The sequence below is a fragment of the Centroberyx gerrardi genome, chromosome 5 (genome assembly GCF_048128805.1).
Source record: "Centroberyx gerrardi isolate f3 chromosome 5, fCenGer3.hap1.cur.20231027, whole genome shotgun sequence".
Classification (NCBI taxonomy): domain Eukaryota; kingdom Metazoa; phylum Chordata; class Actinopteri; order Beryciformes; family Berycidae; genus Centroberyx; species Centroberyx gerrardi.
This window is the reverse complement of record NC_136001.1, coordinates 21,234,510-21,253,416: the sequence shown is the minus strand read 5'-3', so window position 1 is coordinate 21,253,416 and position 18,907 is coordinate 21,234,510. Positions and strand designations below refer to the sequence as shown.

The 18,907-nt window shown below is 42.7% G+C and overlaps 2 protein-coding genes across 2 annotated transcripts in view; both read right to left on the bottom strand.

Moving 5' to 3' along the window:
* The window catches only part of pfdn5 (prefoldin 5), a 4,019-nt gene extending 2,096 nt beyond the window's left edge, over positions 1-1,923 (bottom strand). Inside the window, exons 1-4 of the mRNA XM_071919462.2 lie at positions 1,839-1,923; positions 1,344-1,446; positions 934-965; positions 36-110 (exon numbers count right to left, since the gene is read on the bottom strand). Of these exons, the coding sequence (XP_071775563.1) occupies positions 36-110; positions 934-965; positions 1,344-1,446; positions 1,839-1,904 (276 nt within the window). The 5' untranslated portion in view covers positions 1,905-1,923. The remainder of the gene's footprint in view (positions 1-35; positions 111-933; positions 966-1,343; positions 1,447-1,838) is intronic.
* A 1,161-nt stretch (positions 1,924-3,084) lies between these two features.
* Positions 3,085-17,697, bottom strand: espl1 (extra spindle pole bodies like 1, separase). The gene is made up of 32 exons (XM_071919452.2): positions 17,634-17,697; positions 17,397-17,485; positions 16,809-17,111; positions 15,947-16,702; positions 15,519-15,620; positions 15,231-15,342; positions 14,863-14,990; positions 14,255-14,448; positions 13,903-14,145; positions 13,623-13,767; positions 12,979-13,138; positions 12,545-12,684; positions 12,157-12,291; positions 11,906-12,022; positions 11,294-11,465; positions 10,992-11,120; positions 10,707-10,863; positions 10,127-10,236; positions 8,865-10,030; positions 8,349-8,763; positions 7,854-7,985; positions 7,372-7,585; positions 6,825-7,030; positions 6,372-6,499; positions 5,683-5,805; positions 5,245-5,394; positions 4,938-5,105; positions 4,662-4,766; positions 4,429-4,544; positions 4,218-4,301; positions 3,729-3,893; positions 3,085-3,403 (listed from the first exon to the last, which is right to left on the bottom strand). Exons 2-32 carry the CDS (start codon positions 17,475-17,477, stop codon positions 3,202-3,204), a joined length of 6,558 nt encoding a protein of 2,185 aa, XP_071775553.2. The 5' UTR covers positions 17,478-17,485; positions 17,634-17,697; the 3' UTR covers positions 3,085-3,201.
* Between the last annotated feature and the right edge of the window lie 1,210 nt (positions 17,698-18,907).

Sequence of the window (18,907 nt, the reverse complement as noted above, 5' to 3'; positions counted from 1 at the left end):
TTATTGGGAATTCAACTAGCACAATTTGTGTGTACCTTTTCAACGTAGTATCCTGTTCCCACATCCACTAAAACATGCTCCACATCATTTAATGTTCCAGGGACATACATCTGAGAAGAAGTAATGTTAAGGACAAGCACATATATACAAAGATATATACATATAACCTAATTTAAGGCTTAAAATATCAGGAGAGACAAAAATTATAAGTGGATGTTCTAAAAGCAGCACACAAAATAGAAAAATATCAAGTGAGCAGATTTTTTTTTTTTTTACATTTTATAGGCCAATGGGGAAATTGACCCTACAAAACCATGGTCAAGACTCAACCTCTGCTCCACTTAGTATGAAAGTTCAGTGCTTACACTGTGTTGCTTCATGTCTTAAGCAACATGCCATCTGCCATGTTTGCCACACAATGTAAACATGCCTGTGTTTGATGACATAAGGGGCCAATTCACACACAGGACCTGGATCAGCCCACCATAACATACCCAGGTTGTGTGTATCAAAGGGGTATTACAGTGTAATATGAAGGGATAAAGTTGTCAAAAAGTATTTGGCACACCGATATTCTTAATGATTATTTGAGACGAGAGGTACAGTACAGTTCCTGCAAATTTTAGTCAAGAAATTTGGCAAAGTCTGATTCTGGGTAAGGTTATACACAAGAGTCAGCTTGTGCTTGTGGACTTCTACTTAGACATGTTTGAATTGGTAATGTTTAAATACTAAATATAGTAATGTGTAAATCTACACTGTCATATAGTTAGCCGATGCTTCGAAAGAATCCTATTAACAGTAGATATTTATTCAACTTTGTCTGAAAATGTGGCCAGTTTATGCAGGCCCTGATGATTGCTTAAACACAAAATAGACATGAGAGATGGTCTGAACAAGCCTATAAGCGCTCCCATTGTAACAGAAGGATACAGAGCTGGTGAGAGGCACAAGCAATTCTTTTCCTGTATGAAGATGGTGGAGAGAAAGGTAAAACATAAGTCATCAACTTGGCAGCAATGACACAGTTATGGGGCAAAATTTGTTAACTTTTAACAATTTGAAAGCCAATTTGTACAAGTATACAAGATATCTTACATACACCATCTCAAATGCTCAGACTTTCCTACACATTTTAATTATGTTCAAACAGCTTTCTGCAGGTGAAAACAATGGTGACCCTCCCCACATGTAGAATAGTGTAATCTTAATTCACCTGGACAATTGCATGGATGAATATTTCTTAAATCTGCATCATTCTGTGCCTAAACACGGCCTGGTCAGTCTATCAAAGGCTCTGGTGGGGCTCGGTAAGTCATAAGATGTCAGTTGACGTTACTCACCTTCATTACTTTTGTTCAAAACGTTCAAACTATCTTTTGCTTCAACATACTTGGTCTGGACAACTTTGAGCTGACCTATTGAAGACGTCAAGAACTCAATTTCCTGCAAAACATTTACAACATAACTAAGGTTAGAGTGAGCAAAAACCACTGCTTTGAATTCATATCAATACCGCATCCATTGTCTGAATTCTACAAAACTACAAATCTCACTAATTTAGATTCAGTGACACAGTACAATGTGCCCAAACGTAAGCTTTTAACTAAGTGATTCGTTACTGGCAAGTGTTACTCCCACATATGGAAATGTTGGACCGACACACACATCGGGTGTGACTGGATGTTTAGCAAGTAACGTTACTGTCTGACGTTAGCGTTATGCTAGCTACACACCGGCCCACCCTCCCTCTTTCATCCAGATTATCACCCTCATAAAAAGGCAACAGTTGAGAATACACAACCGCACCAGAAATATTATGAACACAGTTCAATTACCTGATCAAGCTGGGTTTTCAGCCCCTCTAGCTGGGGGAGAGAGAGCTCTGTGAGATTGACCGCCATGTTGGAAGCGTGATGCGAAATGACTGTTCAATGCACTTCCAGGTTATGCAGATAGAGATAGACCTCCATCAAGAAGGCAGGATATGTCGCCCCCTTGAGGAGAACATAGAAAATGCATCTGCTACTGCCGAGCAGTCAGTTCAAAATACTGGCAAGGTAGAAGAACAGTCCCTTGCTTTGGCAAAGCTGACTTCAGCCACGGAAATTTGAACGGATGGAAAGGAAACTTCACAGGGGATCCTAGACTGTCCCATCCATTCAACTTGGGAGTTTTCATATGTAGCGGTCAGGACATGAGGCTCACAATTTATATTTGTAATGTTAGGTGAAAGTATACATTGCTGTAGCATATCAGCCTTCTCAGCCTCGTGCACAGGACATCATTAATAAAAGCTCGAAAGCAGTCAAAAGTGTACCAACTACATGACCGCTAGTTATGTTGACTTGAACGGTAATGTCCATTTAAATAATTAAATAATCTAAATAATTATTGTTAATGCATTTCCAATATTTTTAAAAAGGCATTTTTATTGTTGTTGGCAATTCAGTGTGGTTCTAATCAACGCCCCCACCCACACCATACAGTCAGTGTTTATAGGTTTCAGACAATAGTTAGTGAGATTTTTGGACTACACACTTGAACCTCCCTGAAATAGGATTATGGAAAGAAGGGCACAAATTAAGCCAAAGAAAAATAACATGCTGACCAAACGGCTCCGGAGCTCACTCTACACTTGCTTAAAAATGTTCTACACATGTTAAATACCACTTGAATGTTGTGTGCACTAATCTTAAGTAAGTAAAATATTTATTCAAAATTCATCAATGTTTCTTGACAGACTAGATGTTCATTGAAACAATTGACATATCCACAAGATATATTAAAAAGCATTTACACTGAAAGCATTGGGTTTAAATTGAGGCATTGGTTTAAATTAAGAAAATGTAATACTGCTGGAAAACAACAGAACAGGACACCCATAAATTATCTACCTTCCATACATCATGCCTATGAAAAATTATGCATATCTTCTAGCCAAACACCATCTCCAACAACAACCTTCTTAAAATCACTCAGCAAGACAAAATACATACAACATTACAGAGACGCTGGTGGACCTGGATTGGATCTCAGAATGGAAACAACAGCAATGAGTGAGTGAATACTTAAAGCTTGCAAAAGTTTAAATTATAAAATTTTAACTTTAACTTTAAAATCATGTCCTCCAGCTCGTCTGGTGGAACAATAATTTTGGATGCTGCTATGGTTGTTAAAATCCTGTTCTTGGGACGCCTCCTATTGCAGGTGGATTGGTAAGCCATAGACCACAGGTGCAGCTCCTATGAGGTGTTTGAGGTGTGTGGCCTGCCGGGACGGGCCCATATGATCCAGGAGGGGAGCTCCAGGCCCAGCGGACAACCAGGATTCTAGCAGGGCTTTAGTGAAGCGATCAATGTCCCGATCCGTCACATCCCACAGGTTTCCCAAAACAAAGGGGCTGCGGAGTAAAGAGGAAATAGTCATGACGCAGACCCCACAGGGGATCAACTAAATGACCACTGGAGTGTTCAGTGAAATTAGGAATTTCTCCATGGTAATAAACTGGTTGCAATGTTCAAAAGCTCTGTGGCAGCTATCTTGTGTGTCTACCAACTGGTTGTTCAAGAGTGTTGATTTGTCTGGTAATTCTCACAAAACTAAAATGCCAAAATTCTTAGATTTAACTCTTATTCAAATCATTCTTGAACCACTATTATATATTAGATATTTACTAATCCACATTCAATGGAAAGTGTGTTAATGTGTACAGATAGACATCTTACCAGCCTGCCATGAGGTAGTTGAGGATGATGCCTGTTCCCTCCAGATCTCCACGCACCGCTAGAGCAGCACTACTGCAGCCAAAGAGCAGGGAGGCTGCTCTCATCTCCCGTTTCAGGACCCTCTGGCCATCCAGGAACCGTGCGCCTGCACCGTGACCCACGTAACTACACAGAGGGGAAATAAAGTAAGTTATTACAATTTATTAAATCAGGGTTCTTCTCCAAAAAATACATTAAAATTGTCTTGGAAAAAAACGATTGTGAAGAATTGAGCATTCAAACCACTCATTCACTTGAATGTCCTCTATTCGGTGGGTTAGTTCAAACAAACAAAGTTCTACTGTACACTTCAGTACTTCATAATAGTCTAATGTACTGTATTGTCTATGCAGCTCCTGGAATCAATTTAACATAGTTGATTTTTAAGTCAGTAAACATCTACTCTCTCTCCTCTCCCTCTCAGGATACTTAAGTCCATCTCAAACTCACATGTAGAGATCTTTGGCAGCGACAGCTTCCTCCAGTTGAGCGGAGTCAGGAGCAACTCCACACACGCCCTCCCAATCCCGCTTACTTCAAAGGAGCAAAATTACAGGTGAATGAGAAAGAGAAAGACCAATGAGAGAAATCCAAAAACCCTACAGCATACAGTCAAATCAAAATGCTTCTTGTTCAACTGCCATATGAGTGCTGGTCTCACCTGCTAAACCATTCCTTGAATCGCTCCTGTGAGTTTCCCAGATTAGCATCAGGGTCAAGTACATAGAACACCTGCTTAGTATCCACACCTTGCTTCAGAACGGACTGAGGGTCAGTCTGAAGGGAGAGAGTTCAATAATGACATCTATAACCACCATTCAACATATCAGTCATGAAAAAAAATTACATCTGTACCACTTGGCATATTGGGGCAAGTATGGGAGTTAATCTCACCTCTTTCTGAATGCAAAGTCCAAGTAGTGAGTGGAGGGACGGCATGCGGGTAACAGAGCAAGGCCTTAAGCAGGAGATGCTCTCCCATGGCAGCTTCTGAAGGTACTGCATGAGGAACAAGACAGAAGCCAATACATTTACACCTCAGCATCAGAGATTATCCCACTTCACATAGGTCATATTGTGTTTCCGCTTTGCAACTCTCAATATGCCCGCTATGTACAAATCATCAGGCCTTCCAAGAATTAAGTGTTTGACAGAGATGAAGAAGCCAACCTTGTCCAGGATGAGAACCACATGACCGTGGGGTTCAACTCTGCCTGCCAGTCGAGACACAGCTGTCTGTAGCAAGTGATCACACTCCACGCCCCACTCTGGAAAAACTCCCAGAGCAAATCTTTTAAGTTCTCCTTGGGAGAGCAAAGGAGATGCGGACAGCACAGCCTGGAACACAGGTCAGAATTGTTAGCGGTTGCCACCTTGCTATTTATTTTCAAACTTCTCCAGACCAGAGCAAGACAGAATGGAGACCCAGATGTTGACACTCAAGGCTCTGTGGAGCAAGCAAAAGTGTAACACACACCTTCAACATCTCCTCACTGGCTGTCACACCCCTGGCAGACAATGCTTTGCACAGGTGCTTGGCCTGATTGGAGAGCTCAGGATCAGATGTCAGAGGTAGAAGAAAGCTCCGCCAGCATCCCAGCAATCCCTCCATCTCCTCCAACAGTGTCTGAGAAGAAAGATGGCAGGGTTTTCAAAGGGTGAAGACAATAAGCACCAAGGTTCAGTGGTAGTATTTCCTAGTTCTCATTGGGTCTAAGGTTGGGAGAAGTCATTTTCATTAACAATTTTACATTTATCGTTTCATAATGTGGCTGTTGTGAAGCCCTTGGATACCAACTATGATTAAGATCTATACAAATAAACTTGACTTGTCTAGCCTAAACTCACACAATGCATTTCACATCCGCAAGTCTGTCTTTCTGTTCCAGTAGTGCCGTTGTTCCTCCCCACTTACCTCAACACGAGTGTCAAGCGCCCTGCGGCCCTCCCACCACTTGGCTTTGTCAGAGACACAGCTCACCACCTTCTGTTCCACCTGGATACTGTCCATCTCCTGCACCAGACAGCTAATGGGGCGCTTCATGACACGGAGAGAGACAGAGAAGGGACGTCAACGCTTGAATGTTCTTTGTTGTGAAATCACAGCAAACAAGTAAATCTTAACACGTTTAGGATATTTTTTTAAATTCCATGTGGACTGGGAAACCACTGACAGTCAGATTTTTTATTTTAATGGCTTAAATATATTTCCCCCATGCAATATATTTTACTATGCTTGTTTTGTCATGTTGAATTTATAGGGCGACACATGCCTTCTCAGTGGGGGAAATACAGCAGCTGCCTGTGTTTATCTTTTTGATTGGATATTCAAATTATGAACAAGACAGTTTTCAATCATATTTAAGATTACCTTTTATTTGAAATAAATTAAACCACAGTAGTAGTAGTTTTTCTCTTTCAGCTAGGCTACTTGTTGCAGCTGGTTAGAGATGGAAGAGGTGAGAGCATGGCAAGATTTTCAAGCCATCATTGTTTCTTAAAAAAACACCCTAGTTTACATAATTATACTATTATATTTTGCTGGGAAAACAACACCTATCCATCTTTTTTGGCAAACTGGTCATTTGATAAATCATATTTCACCTGCTGTTGGGAGGTGGGGAAGTGCACAGTCACAGGGGCAGATCCCCTCTCAAGACGGGACAGTATGATGGTGTCTCCCATCTCCCCAGGTTTCACTCCAAGCACAGATAGCACACACACTGTCACCCCTGTAGATGAAAAAGAGGGATACAAAAAAAAGAGAGAAAGGACATATTACTCAAACATAACCATAATGCAAATAGGGGTCTGCCTTTGCTTTCATCTGAGGAGCTGTTTAAGCACATAAGCATCAAGCATTGACTTACCAAGCTATGGATGAGACAAAACACAGTGCACACTCACTAAATAAGGCGTCACTGAGAATGCATGATAGATAGCTGACATTTAGAAGGTGGAATGGCATTATGGAATGTTGACAAATGACCACTGGAAATCTCAAATCTAACATTAATCAAAATCTACTCAAAAATCAAACAATATTTAATATTTTACCTGAAGGAAGGTGTTGAATTTGTTGGATAAACTCTTGGCAGTGTTGCTGGGGGAAAGTAGAGGAATCGGCAGTAGGGAAGGAAAATATGTTCTCCAGCTGAGACAGTCTGTGTTCAGGAGGCGTCCCAGACTGAGCTGGACTGAGCTCATCTAGACTCAGAGCATCCATCCTGTCTGCTAGCTCACTGGAGGTCTTTCTCAGCTTTCTGTTGGAACGACACATCAAAGCAATGGGATCAACTAACTCAAAAACACAATTAGTGATACTGTTGTATACATCAAAAACTTAGGCCTAGAGGTATCATGTAGAATATAGCAGAAAACAAGTACTTCAGATCAGTGCCGATCCAGCTCCCAAATACTCGTACTTGGATCAGCAAATTAAGCTGTTCCAGAGCATAATTTGATCAAATTAATAAATAAATGCAGTTGATACACTTGTTCTTGTAATTGTAATAGCCTGTATGAATGTAGTACTCGAATCAGCCAATCTACTTAATAAAGTACTCACTACTCATTTTAGTGACCCTCTAGTACAAATGCTTACTTTAGGAAACTGGCTAGATGCCTGATCATGCGATGGCGGCTAGTGACACCCAGTGACTGGGTATGCAGCATTGCTGTAGTTACGGGGTCCTGTTGTCCCAAGGTCAAGGCTAAAAGAGCACAGAGGCTGGGATAGAGGGTGGGAGGGGGGAAGTGCTGAAGGGCTGACCAGGCGGAGCGCAGCAGCGACTGAACCGCTTCCACAGAGAGACTGCCTGAAAAAAGAAATGACAAAGGAAATGATTAGGAACAGGTGATGAGCTGCAAACTTCCTTGATAAAGAATAAAGTTGAACCTGTATTTTAACCCTACAAGCCTAAGGTATCTATTTAAGAAAGCATGAGAGGACAAATAATAGGACAAAAAAATAAAAAGAGTCCAAAACAAAGAATGTTTTGCATATATGTATATATATATATATATACACAGTATATATATTATACTGTAAAGATACAGCATCATTGCAGGGTAATTGCGACTCACCTGGCCTGGTGTCTGAATGAGAGAGGTGGGTTTGCAGGCCTCCCCTCGGCTGACCTCTGCTCCTCAACTCAGACAGATCGTCTCTCTCCAAATTTCCACACAGGTCCCTCCGCAAAACCTCAAAATCTATGTCTGGACAATCAAGAGTTCAAGGTAAGTAGGGTCAGATTTACATCAACAGTGTTACAAAAAAATACAAGTTAATGCTAATTAGGGCTATATGATTATAGCTAAATTGATAATCCTTATTAGTGATCACGATTATCAATTGCCATGATTAGCCTTGATGATTTGGGGAACAACCCTATGGGAACAACATGTTACTGCCCTTTGCACATCTTTATCAACATCTTGACTCAACTACAGCAGACATTCTAATTTAAATGTTTCATACATGTTAATAATTGTGTCCTAATGCCAATTAATTATAATTAAGTTAAATTAATTGATGAATCATTAATGGAAAGTTCCACTGTGTAAACGAGACAAATGCACCAATATCCTTACTTGAAGCAGCATTGTCTTCAGTCTCAGTGTCTGACGCCCTAAGCTGCTCAATGCTAATGTCCATGACTCCGTCGATCTCCTCTTCGATGGTCCTCATTTTCTCGGGCTCCTCCCCCGTTGCTGCCTCTGTCCCAGGCAGCTGCCTTCTGCTTCTGCCTCTTCTTACTGAAGCGGGATGCACCACTGTTCCCTCATCCTCAGAAGACGTGGACAGAGAGAGTGCAGTGCTCTTCTTAACCCTAGCCTGCCTCTTGGGAGGGACTCTCTCCGCAGCTGGTTCTGGGGCTGTTTTACGGTTGTGGGCAGCCCTGGTGGTTGTGGTACGCTTTTTAGAGACATCCGTTTTCTCTTTGAGCTCTGCCTGGGGATTAGCCTCTGAGTCACTCTCATCACTAAACTCCACCTGCATCAAGAGATAAAATGAAGATTTATTTTGTTGCATGCATAAATTAAACAAAATAAAAATACAGATCTATTTTTATTGGAATAGATTCCCATAAATACCTTGAAACGTGATTTCTTTGTGCGTCTGGGGGCAGCAGGTACAGGTTGGGTCTTGTCTTGAACTGGAGACAACTCTTCATACACATGGAACTGCAGTCTAGGGGCGGCTTTCGCTGCCCCTTTCTGTGCCGAGGGAGGGGCTCTGACCTTCTGGACAGGAGTACAGGCCAAAGTAGGTACCTCTGTGTCAAAGTCAAAAGAGCCAAGCTCCCTAACAGAAGGCTTAAACTTGGACGACTTTACCACCACTGGTGTCATGGGGGCCAGACTCTTTCCTTTGGATGAGGAACTTGTCACTTTAATCTTGGGTTTAACAACCTTGACCTTCTTTGCATCTTTTGTCTTGTCAGGAATATCAAGGTCTTTGACAATAATGACTGAGTCTTTAGTCTTCTTTAGTGAGGATGGGGGCGGCATTGTTTTGTGTTTAGATTCAAGCTCCACGGCCCCTTTCGGTGGGTTCCAGGTCCAAGCATTGGAGAAGAGCTCTTCTGGAGTGCAGTCCTTCTGGGCAGCTAAGGTAAGCAGCGAGGCTATGGCTTTGGTTGCCATTAGACCTGCTCTCAGCGGTCTCAGCTCTGGAGAGGGCTTGGAATCCACAAACGCCAAGCCAGCCTCCAGGACATTCCATATACCGTGGACCTTGTCAAGCCTCGGTTCCAGCCCAGACAGGGCCATGCGCAGGTACACACGACCTACCACATCCTGCATCAGGGAAGGCTTAGAGGAGCCCTTGGCAGGGCCACAGAGAGGGAAGAGTTTAGCCAGCTTCACCCCAAGTTTGGCAGTGACACTCTTACAGCGGGTTAACGTGGCCCGGTGAAGCTTCCAGCTGACTCTGGCTTCAGTGGGACCCAGCTGGAGAGCCAGATCAGCCTGTGCAGCAGCCCAGCGGGCTGTGGCGCGGCCCAGACAGGGCTCAGAGCAGCAGGAGCACTGGCAGTCAGGTTCATGAGCCAGGGAGGAGAGCCAGCGGCGGGGCTGGGCTTTCAGAGGCGGGGAGCTGACCTGATCCCTCTCCACAGGTTCTTTGGGGAACCACCTTGTGCTCAGAAAGTCTTTACAGTCATCCTCCAGGGTGGGGAGAGGAGATTGTGACCTTGGCACCGGACGTCCTTTCCTTGGTTTGATTTTCACTTCTGTCTTCTGTTCCTGATTAGAAAAATCTAGAGGAAAAACAAAAGATGTCCATTTTGTAGCTCAAGTGAAGTGGCACTCCTAGAGGCAATATTTGAACTGGCTGTGCTGTGTGTTTGTCTGACCTGTACAAAGTTCCAGAAGGTTCCTGACTTTGTCCAGATCAAATCCACTTTCCTCTCTCTCCCCCTGCATCAGCTCCAGCTCAGCCTTTACCACCAGCAGCTCAGCACATCTAAACAATGACACGCAAAAGGAGAAGAGACTGAAATCCATCATAACATTAAGAGGAGTTTGAAACAGTGAGACCACAGTAGCTCTGACAGTACAGTATGCTGAAAGTATTGTGCTGTGTGCTAGGGTGGGTATGGTACAGTATCACTCTGGTTTATGGAGTATATTCTTTGGTTTACTATTTGAATACTGAGTCAGTGTGGGCCTGTTTATGTAGGAGATAAATGTGCACATGTACATGTACTGGCCCAGTAACAAATATGTTTAGGTACTGTATCAAGCCGAACAGTGCACAAAATATAATGGAAAAAAATCAGTTGTGTGCCAGTATTATTACAGCATGGTACACCTATGCAGCAGAGACAAATAACCATCTGTGAAAGGCCAGTATGAGCTGATAATGTCAGTGCACCAGTATATCTGTTGGACCCCGCTTTACTGCAAACTTTAAACAGACTATCATGTACATACTGGCTGAGTGCCTGCAGCTTGATGGCCAGTTTAAGGGCTTCTAGGCATTGGAGCCTGGCATCATGGATGGCCCCACAGCTGCTCCTCACTGCCACCATCTTCAGCGAGCAGCTTAACAGCTCTGAGAGCAGCTGCCACTTCAGCACCAGGTTATCTCCTGCTCTCAGACCAAGGGATAGATGGAGAGTGTCATTATGGCAGACAGCGGCAAAACAAATGGCAAAAATCGAATGGTAGTTTTCCATGAATTACACTGTCAAACCATGATGCGTGAGACAGGCGTACCTTGATCGATGAAGCGCATGTCTGAGCTGCTGCTGTAAGTCCCGTACAGGCCCTTCCCCACTAAAGTGACCAGCAGGCTGCAGAGAAGCTTGAGACTCTCATACAGGGCTGTGTCTGGGCTATTTAAACCTGGAACATACACAAATAGTCAACACATCAAAATACATAGGTCCAGTTAGTTATAGCCACAATCCTAAGATATAAATTTTCACATACAAACACAAAAACATAACATGGTATTTGGAAGGAGAACAAATGATAACTTTCCAGTTCAAGAAAGTGTAGCAAATGCTTCTGCTAACCATGCAGGGTGATACGCTGGCGCTGGGCTTGTGGCAGTGCAGCGGTATCCAGACTCAGGTAAGAACTGCAGGTCTGAAGCGCCCGAGCACGCAGCAGGTACCAGCTCTTGGATTGTCTCTGCTCATTCACTTCTTTAAGCACCTCACACAGATAAGGCACCCCACGCACCACCTGAGATATCGCCAGGTAAAAAAACAAAACAGGGGGGTGATTAGTAATCACCATCATCTGCAAACTCTTTGAAATTCTTTGAAACCAAAAGTCAATGGTGACAAAATAGAACATTTATTCATCAAGCCTGTTATCGGATGATTAGTAATTTGCTTGGAATTCACAACTCAAGATATGTGGCAGTCCGGTATGAAAAAAACATGCATCAGCAGCAGGATGCCTGCATGTTTCTGCCCCTACCCCACAGCCAGGTGTGCCACCTACTGTCAGGAGACAATGTAGCAGGAATTTCATCAAACTACAATGATAAAACAATGGTGTTACGACCACCTCACATCACTGGGACATTATTTTCTTCGTTATATACTGCTATAAAATCACATATTCCGGCAAAGAGAAAAACTGATATCGGCCAACCCTAGCACACACATGTTACCTACCTGTCCTGTGCTGTAGCAGTACTCGGCTCTCAGCAGAACGGCAAGCATAGAGAGGGAAGAAGGCCCCTCAGAAGCGGTGTCTGAGGTAAGAAACTGTTCTGCTTGCTCCAACTGAGCCTGAAACAAGAGTTAGTAGGACTTGAAAAATCAATTCTCATTTATCTCAATTGTGACAATAAACTTCTACCAATCACATCATATACTGAGATACAGTATTTCCATTGAGAATAGTCATTACAGAAATGCATTACCCGAGCCAGCTCAGGGGCACCCAGATCCAGAAGGAGCCTGGCTGATTGGCAGAGGGAGCTGGCACATCCTTGAGCATCAGCAAGTTGACGTGAAAGGCCCAAAGAAAGTTGGTAAGCTTCCAAAGCCTTTAGAGGCTACATAGGAGAGAAAAAGGAGATTTGATAAGATACACAGATACACCAGTGGTCTGAATGCTAGGTGTACCAATCTGACCTCAGGATACACCCTTAAAAAACTTCCTACATACCTATGTAGTATTCCTCCAGGTTACTTAATACCTACTAACTTATGTATATTATACCTCCTGATTAATGTGAGATGGCTATTGATTAGGTTAGGAGCTAGAAGTCCCTCCAGAATGATTCTGACCAGTGTCTGTGTTGTTACCTTTCCCATGAGTTTGAAGAGGGCAGCGCTCAGAGCAATGGAGCTACAGGTCTGTTTGGGGTTCCTGGCAGATGGCAGGACTTGACTCTGCAGAAGAGAGGACCACTCATCCAGGGCTTTTTCCAGAGGCTCACATAACTCTGAGGAGACAAAAAAAAACACAATGTCCATCTCACACATCCCAATTCAGGTAGAATAAATAGATTCTAAGGCTTTTTGGTATGAAACACAGACAATAACTGACAAACTGTCATCTATGTTAGGTTAGACTGACCCAATTTAGTAGAAAAAAAGATTGAAAGCCTGAGGCATTTACAACATATGGTGAACATGCATTGTGGAGCAGAAAAATACATTGTGATTTCAGTTATAGGCATTATATGATACGACTATCTACAGTTGGATGATTCATCATATGAAAAAGTGCTTCCTACTGGTCTCTGCTGCCAGGTTGAAACGCAGGCCTTCATAGACCTGAACGCTGTCCTGCGTCTTCTGCTTGTCTTCGTAGTCAAAATCGTTGGTCCCTATGGGATTGGCCACAGACCGTGTCTGCTCACGCAAGTCCTGCAGTTTTTTCTCCGTATCAATGGCCTGGCGAAGGAGAACCAAACATCAGTGAATTGATCAAAAGGCACCTGGTCCTGACTGAAGCCAAGATTTTGGTAATTCTAGTTAAGGGTTGTTATCAGTTATCAATAGTTTCTACCAATTCTTACAGTAATTCTATGGAAGAGATGACTTGGTAGAAATATACCTGTATTTCTATTACCTTTACAATCAGTATATTATAGATCACAATTAGATTGCAGGTCTAAAACTGTTTTTGTTCTTTCAAAGAGTGGGTTTTCTTCAGCTTTATGATATTTTTCCATGAAACAGTAACTAAATGAGAGAGGAGTTGAGGGTTGCAGAGCATACTGCCTGTGAATACTGGCATACTGTTATCAATTCCAATCCCACTCATTTATCATCATTTTCATTTCATGAAATGATGATAAATGAAAATTAAATTGATTTTCAATTCATAATCCTAACTCCTAGAATATGATACCCTGACAGACTCAACAGTACCCACCTCCTGAAGGTTTTTCTCGAGAGTGCAGATATACAGCCAAAGTAAAGCGTGGGCCTTGTCATCCTTCAGTCTATCAGCATTCTCTGCAGTCTCTGGCTCTTCTTCCAGTAGCCGCAAAGCTTCATGGGTAAAATCCACTGCCATGCTGTGTAGTTACGAATGCAAATAATGAATACAGAGACAATGGGCTGTTAGCCATGTTGGCTCAATTAAGTTTGTCTATCAAAGAACATTGTACATTGGAGATGACATGTATAGCGATCCAAGAAAAAGCTCCTACCAGTCAGTCTGTTCACTGAAATCCTGGAAACACACAACTTGGGCCATTTCACACAGGTAGACAGCACGCAGATGTGTGTGGGTGCTCTCCTCATGGCAGATGTCCAGCAGATCGCAGAGAGTGTTGTAACGCTCCTGGGCAGTGTCCCCTGCCACCTCCTTGTAGGCCCGCAGCTCTTCTTCCAAAAGGCAAAGCATTACTCCCTCATCAGGAACGTCAGGACCAAAACCATCACGCAATGTCCTATTCCGGGACCATGACAGGACAGGGCAAAGAGTTGATAGATCAGTTTCGTTTACATTCATTTAATGTAAACGATTCTCCAGTGTGATCAAGAGTGTTGCGTCTGTACCTGAGCCGGATGTCCTCCTCACCGCTGCGGGCTGCATCAGCTTTCGTTTTCACCCACAAGGAGACGGGCTCAGTCATGTGACTTGTGATTTTCTCCCCCAGGGCCTTCAGCCATAGGATGACCCAGTCCAAGGCTCGCTCCAGCTGTCCACCCCGCCGTGAACTTTGCACCGCCAGCATGAATGGTCGGCTCAACTAGACGATGATAATACAGATATCATTACAATTTACAAATGGTTAAAAGGCCGTAATAATAACACAAGATAAATTAACATGTGTCTTACAAAAGCAAGAAACATAACAACAAATCTCTGTCCTATTCTTTACTGCTGCAATGACCCAATTTAGGTTTCATCTTATCTTAAAAGTAAAATAACATTGTTGAAAGAAATAAGAAAATGCAAACGAGATTCATCTTTCCAATGGTACCACTTATGCTTCTTGATTCAATATTAATCTAAATCTAATAATAATCTTTGATGAATTGGCTCCCCTTCCTCCCCGCCTCCACCTTTTATCCTAGTACAGCAAATACATAAATGCACGGTATATTGTGTATTTATAAAGACTGAAACAATGTGATGCGGAATGGAACAAAAAAAAGCTTACCCTATCAACAGAGAGAGAGCTAGGGCAATTCCTGCATAGCTCCTGGCAGAGGATTTCAACTAAAGTGAAGGCCTGGTCATAGAGTCGCCGGTTGTACAATCCACACACCAAGTTGCTCACAGCAATCACTACAGGGCAAATGGTGATCAGAAAAACACAGCCATGGAAAAAAAGCATTGTTTTCAAAACAAGGCTGCTACCGTCATATTTGTTTCAGAATACAAATCAAATGCACATGCAAGTTTTGCCCATAATCCAAGGTAGCATTTCAGAAGCAAAAAGTGGCCAAATATGTAGTTAAACAAATATAAATGAACAAATATTAAAGCTGAACAGCCATACAACAGAGAAAGTTAAAATGTAATCACCTGCTTTGATGAGAATGCTGTCACTAGACAGCTTGCGTAGTTCAGTCATCATCCGCCCAGCTGTGGCCTGGCAGTACAGCAGCACTCTGTCCAGTGTATCACTGTTCTCCAGCTAAGAAAGGCAAACCACAATCAGTACTTTCAGTAATACATCCTAAATACAGGTGTCTAAGTAAATTTCTAGAACTGTGGCAACATTTTGTAACTTTGGGACCATCACATCCAACTAATTATTAAATATCTAACAGGCCTTAAATAATTCTGTGGAGGTTACAGAGTTATCCTTACCTGTGAGGCCAGCATGCTCTCGTAAGCAAATACGAAGCCTTGGTAAATGCTGAAGCACAGGGACTGTTGGAGTCTGCTGCTCTCAGTCTGGCATGCCGAATTCTGTTACATATTAATAAACCACACATTAGTTAAGATGTCATAACACACACACACACACACACACACACACTCATCATGATGCTTAAGATTTTTAAAAACAATTTATGGAAACAGATCTATATAGGTATTAAGAGAGGTCATAAGTTGTACTCTAGGTGAATTCTCTTGAGGAAGTTTTTTTTTTTTAGCTTCTCAATGCCTTTTTAGTGATCTTTGAGAAAAATTTGCCTGTAACCTAATTTTACAAAACAATTCCCCCACCCACTCTCCTTTTCTACACAGCAACGAGACCCATCCTTTCTTTTCCTGGGAATGACCGGACTAACCTTCTGCAGTATTTTTAATATTTGTTCTTGGTGCTCCTCAAGAAAAGAAAACCAGGCCAGGAGCACAGGTCCACTTAGTCCCTTGCTGTGTCCACTTTCGACAGCCCACACCACCAGACTGCACCCTTCCAGAATTGCATGGGCTTCTTGGTCCCCTGGGGCGGCGGCTGGGAGAGACCTCAAGGCCCGGGCACACTCCGTAAAAGCCTGGCTACTCTCCTCTCCAGACCTCATGGAAGAGTGAATCTTTACCGCCCCTTTGCCAAGCACCAGAGCTGTACCGTGACAGTCACCACAGTGCCTGACCTTGCTCTCAATTTCATCCAGTAAAGAGGAAGCCAGGTCCCAGTAGCCTGCCTTACAAAGCAGCTTAGCTATAATCAGCACCACTTCAGAAAGTGCGGCTAAACTGGGTTGCTCATCAGACTGCCTGTCTCCGTCCCCCTTGCTGCCTCGAGCACCAGTCCAACAGGTGTAGAAGAGAGTCTGCGTTTTCTGCAGAAGAAAGGAAGCATCCTCCTTGGTCACTGTCCCACAGCTATTCTCAAACTCCGCTAAGGCATCTTCTGTGTACATGGGAGCTTTGGAGTAGGAGGGAGGCACTGTCTCCCTGTCCAACAACAGGAGGAAGCTCAGAGCTTGCATCTGGCAGTGGAGTTTGTCCCTGGGATTCAGGGTTGTTGCATCTTTGGCAGCAGATAGTCCATTCCAGAGAACTGAAAAGCAGCTCCGCACAAGAACACAGTAGTCTTCAGCCTGTGGACCATATAAGACAGGCAACCTTGTTAATGCAGACACCAAAGAAGTGATCAGGCAGTGTGAATGTGGGATATATGAACTCTTCTATACATCCGATACATACCTGTTGTGTTGGAGTAAGCCTGCTGTAAAGCAACTCGGCTAAATGGCTACACGGACTGTGAACTCCCAGGGAGCTTAGTTTTTTGACAATATGGAAAATGATTTTTTCCATGTACAGAGGACTGGTTTGAGCAACATGCCCTCCAGAAAGGTCATAGCCATGAAGGGCAACCTCCACCAGCTTTATCAACTGACTGATGTGGTCAAGGTCAGGGGGTCCAACTCCAAGTTGATGGTTACAGGCTCTGATGACTCTGTCACACAATGTGCGACCGTGAACCCCGGGTCGACTCTTCACATAATTCTGCAATATGTAAGCCAAACTAGTTTAGATTCCCCTTTCAGGTTGAGAAATGTTATAATATATAAAATATGATGTGCTTTGTAATTTAAATACAAAAACATGTCTGCTATTCAACAGGAAATGGAATGGTACTGAGGCAGTTAGAAACAATAATAAATGATAAAGACTTTCGCAAAAGTTTAAAAAACATTTTCAGAAGTTGAAAACAAACTTTCAAATTCCATAACTTTCCCACGATTTCCAGGACCGTGGGAACTCTGAAAGATATACTAACATCATACTAACCTCTAGTTCTTCAAGTAAAAGACCCGTATCTTTCAGAGAAGCTGTCCGCTTGACGTACTCGTCGACCTTCAAACACTTCATTTTGACAGCTGTAAAATACATGAAAATTAAATACGTTAACATAAACCTCGATAAAACCCAGTTAGTTTAGCTAGCGACGGCGTCAACCTGAGTTGCCTTGCCTGCTTGACAACATGACATAGTTTAGCTAGCGTTTGCTAACGAGGACTTTCTTACCCTTTAAGTTGGAGACTTTTGTGGTGACACTCGTGTTTACAGCGCAGAGCGACCGATGGCTGGTTCGTTGTACATGTTAACGGACATTTTCAGATAACTAAGTGGCTAAACGGCTGCAGGTAAAATGGTCTAAACGATTTAACATAGAACAGTGTCAGTAAAAGGGCCCCGCGCACCGTTTTTGAAAGGCGTTTATTAACCAATCCGACGGCACATCCGCATTTCCCGGAAATACAAGGACTTCTGGGTATTGTAGTTTTCCGATCATGTCGAAATCTCTTTAATCATAACCTGGTCATAACCAGAGCCATTGAGATACATTTCTCTCAATGGCTCTGGTCATAACAAGATGTGTAACCATCCGTGGTCAAAACCAAAAATGTCAATTAACTAAATATTCATACCAAGCATTAATGGGAATTCTAATTTTACCAAACCACCTGCCTATATCTCACAATCTTGCTTTCTCAGGGCCCCTAAATGTCTTATACCTACATGTAAACCATTTCAAATCAATATTTTGGTGTCCTCTTTAACCTCAAGGTCTACAATAGTCAGTTACTGATTTCTGTAGGCTTTTTGGGATGGGTATATAAACTCCCGAAATGCACTGGAAATGGCTTGTGCATGAATTTTCTGTCCTATCCAATGTCTTATTAGGCCAAATAATGTCATGGTTGCTTGACATATTTTGGCAACACCTCCTCTGAATTATTTGGAAGCATTATGCTGCTCTGCTTTTTCAGTATGTATACTTAATCTCTGTAACAGCAGCAAAACAGTACACTTGACAGCTTATTTTACTGTGGTGTTAATGCTCTCTTGACCATTCAACAACACCTCGTGTCTTCTTCTGAGTGGTAAGGAGCCTTTTAATCTATCTAGTTATTCTTTACCTTCCATTAAAGAGGTGCCTTTTGTGTGCCAGGCACCATTAGTATACCCACATTGTAGCCTGAGATGGCCTTGTGGCTGTCAGGTTGGTTTATTCATGGCCTGTAGAGAGAGAGAACATTTAGATCAAACAGATTAAAAGGGGACTGAAAGCCAGTCACAGGTTCTTTCACAAAAATACATCCTTTTGACACAGACCGTATACGCTGGAGCACTGTCCTCAGTGACAGCAAAAATGAGCTGGATAATATTGGCTGAGAGAACTGGAGAGGTGGCCTATGGAGGTGTAGCCTAATCCTAAAACACAAACACATGGCCAAGATAAATAAAAGAGTGGCAACAATTCAGGAGTTTGTCACTTTTTTTTATAAAAGCATGCA

Excerpts from the sequence above, each read along its gene's own strand:
- espl1 (XM_071919452.2), bottom strand. The coding sequence starts at position 17,477 with ATGAAGTGTTTGAAGGTCGACGAGTACGTCAAGCGGACAGCTTCTCTG. Across the intron at positions 12,292-12,544 it reads TCTTCAAACTCATGGGAAAG|CCTCTAAAGGCTTTGGAAGC; the intron begins GTAACAACACAG and ends TCTCCTATGTAG. Across the intron at positions 5,106-5,244 it reads CCAGTGAGGAGATGTTGAAG|GCTGTGCTGTCCGCATCTCC; the intron begins GTGTGTGTTACA and ends CCTGTGTTCCAG.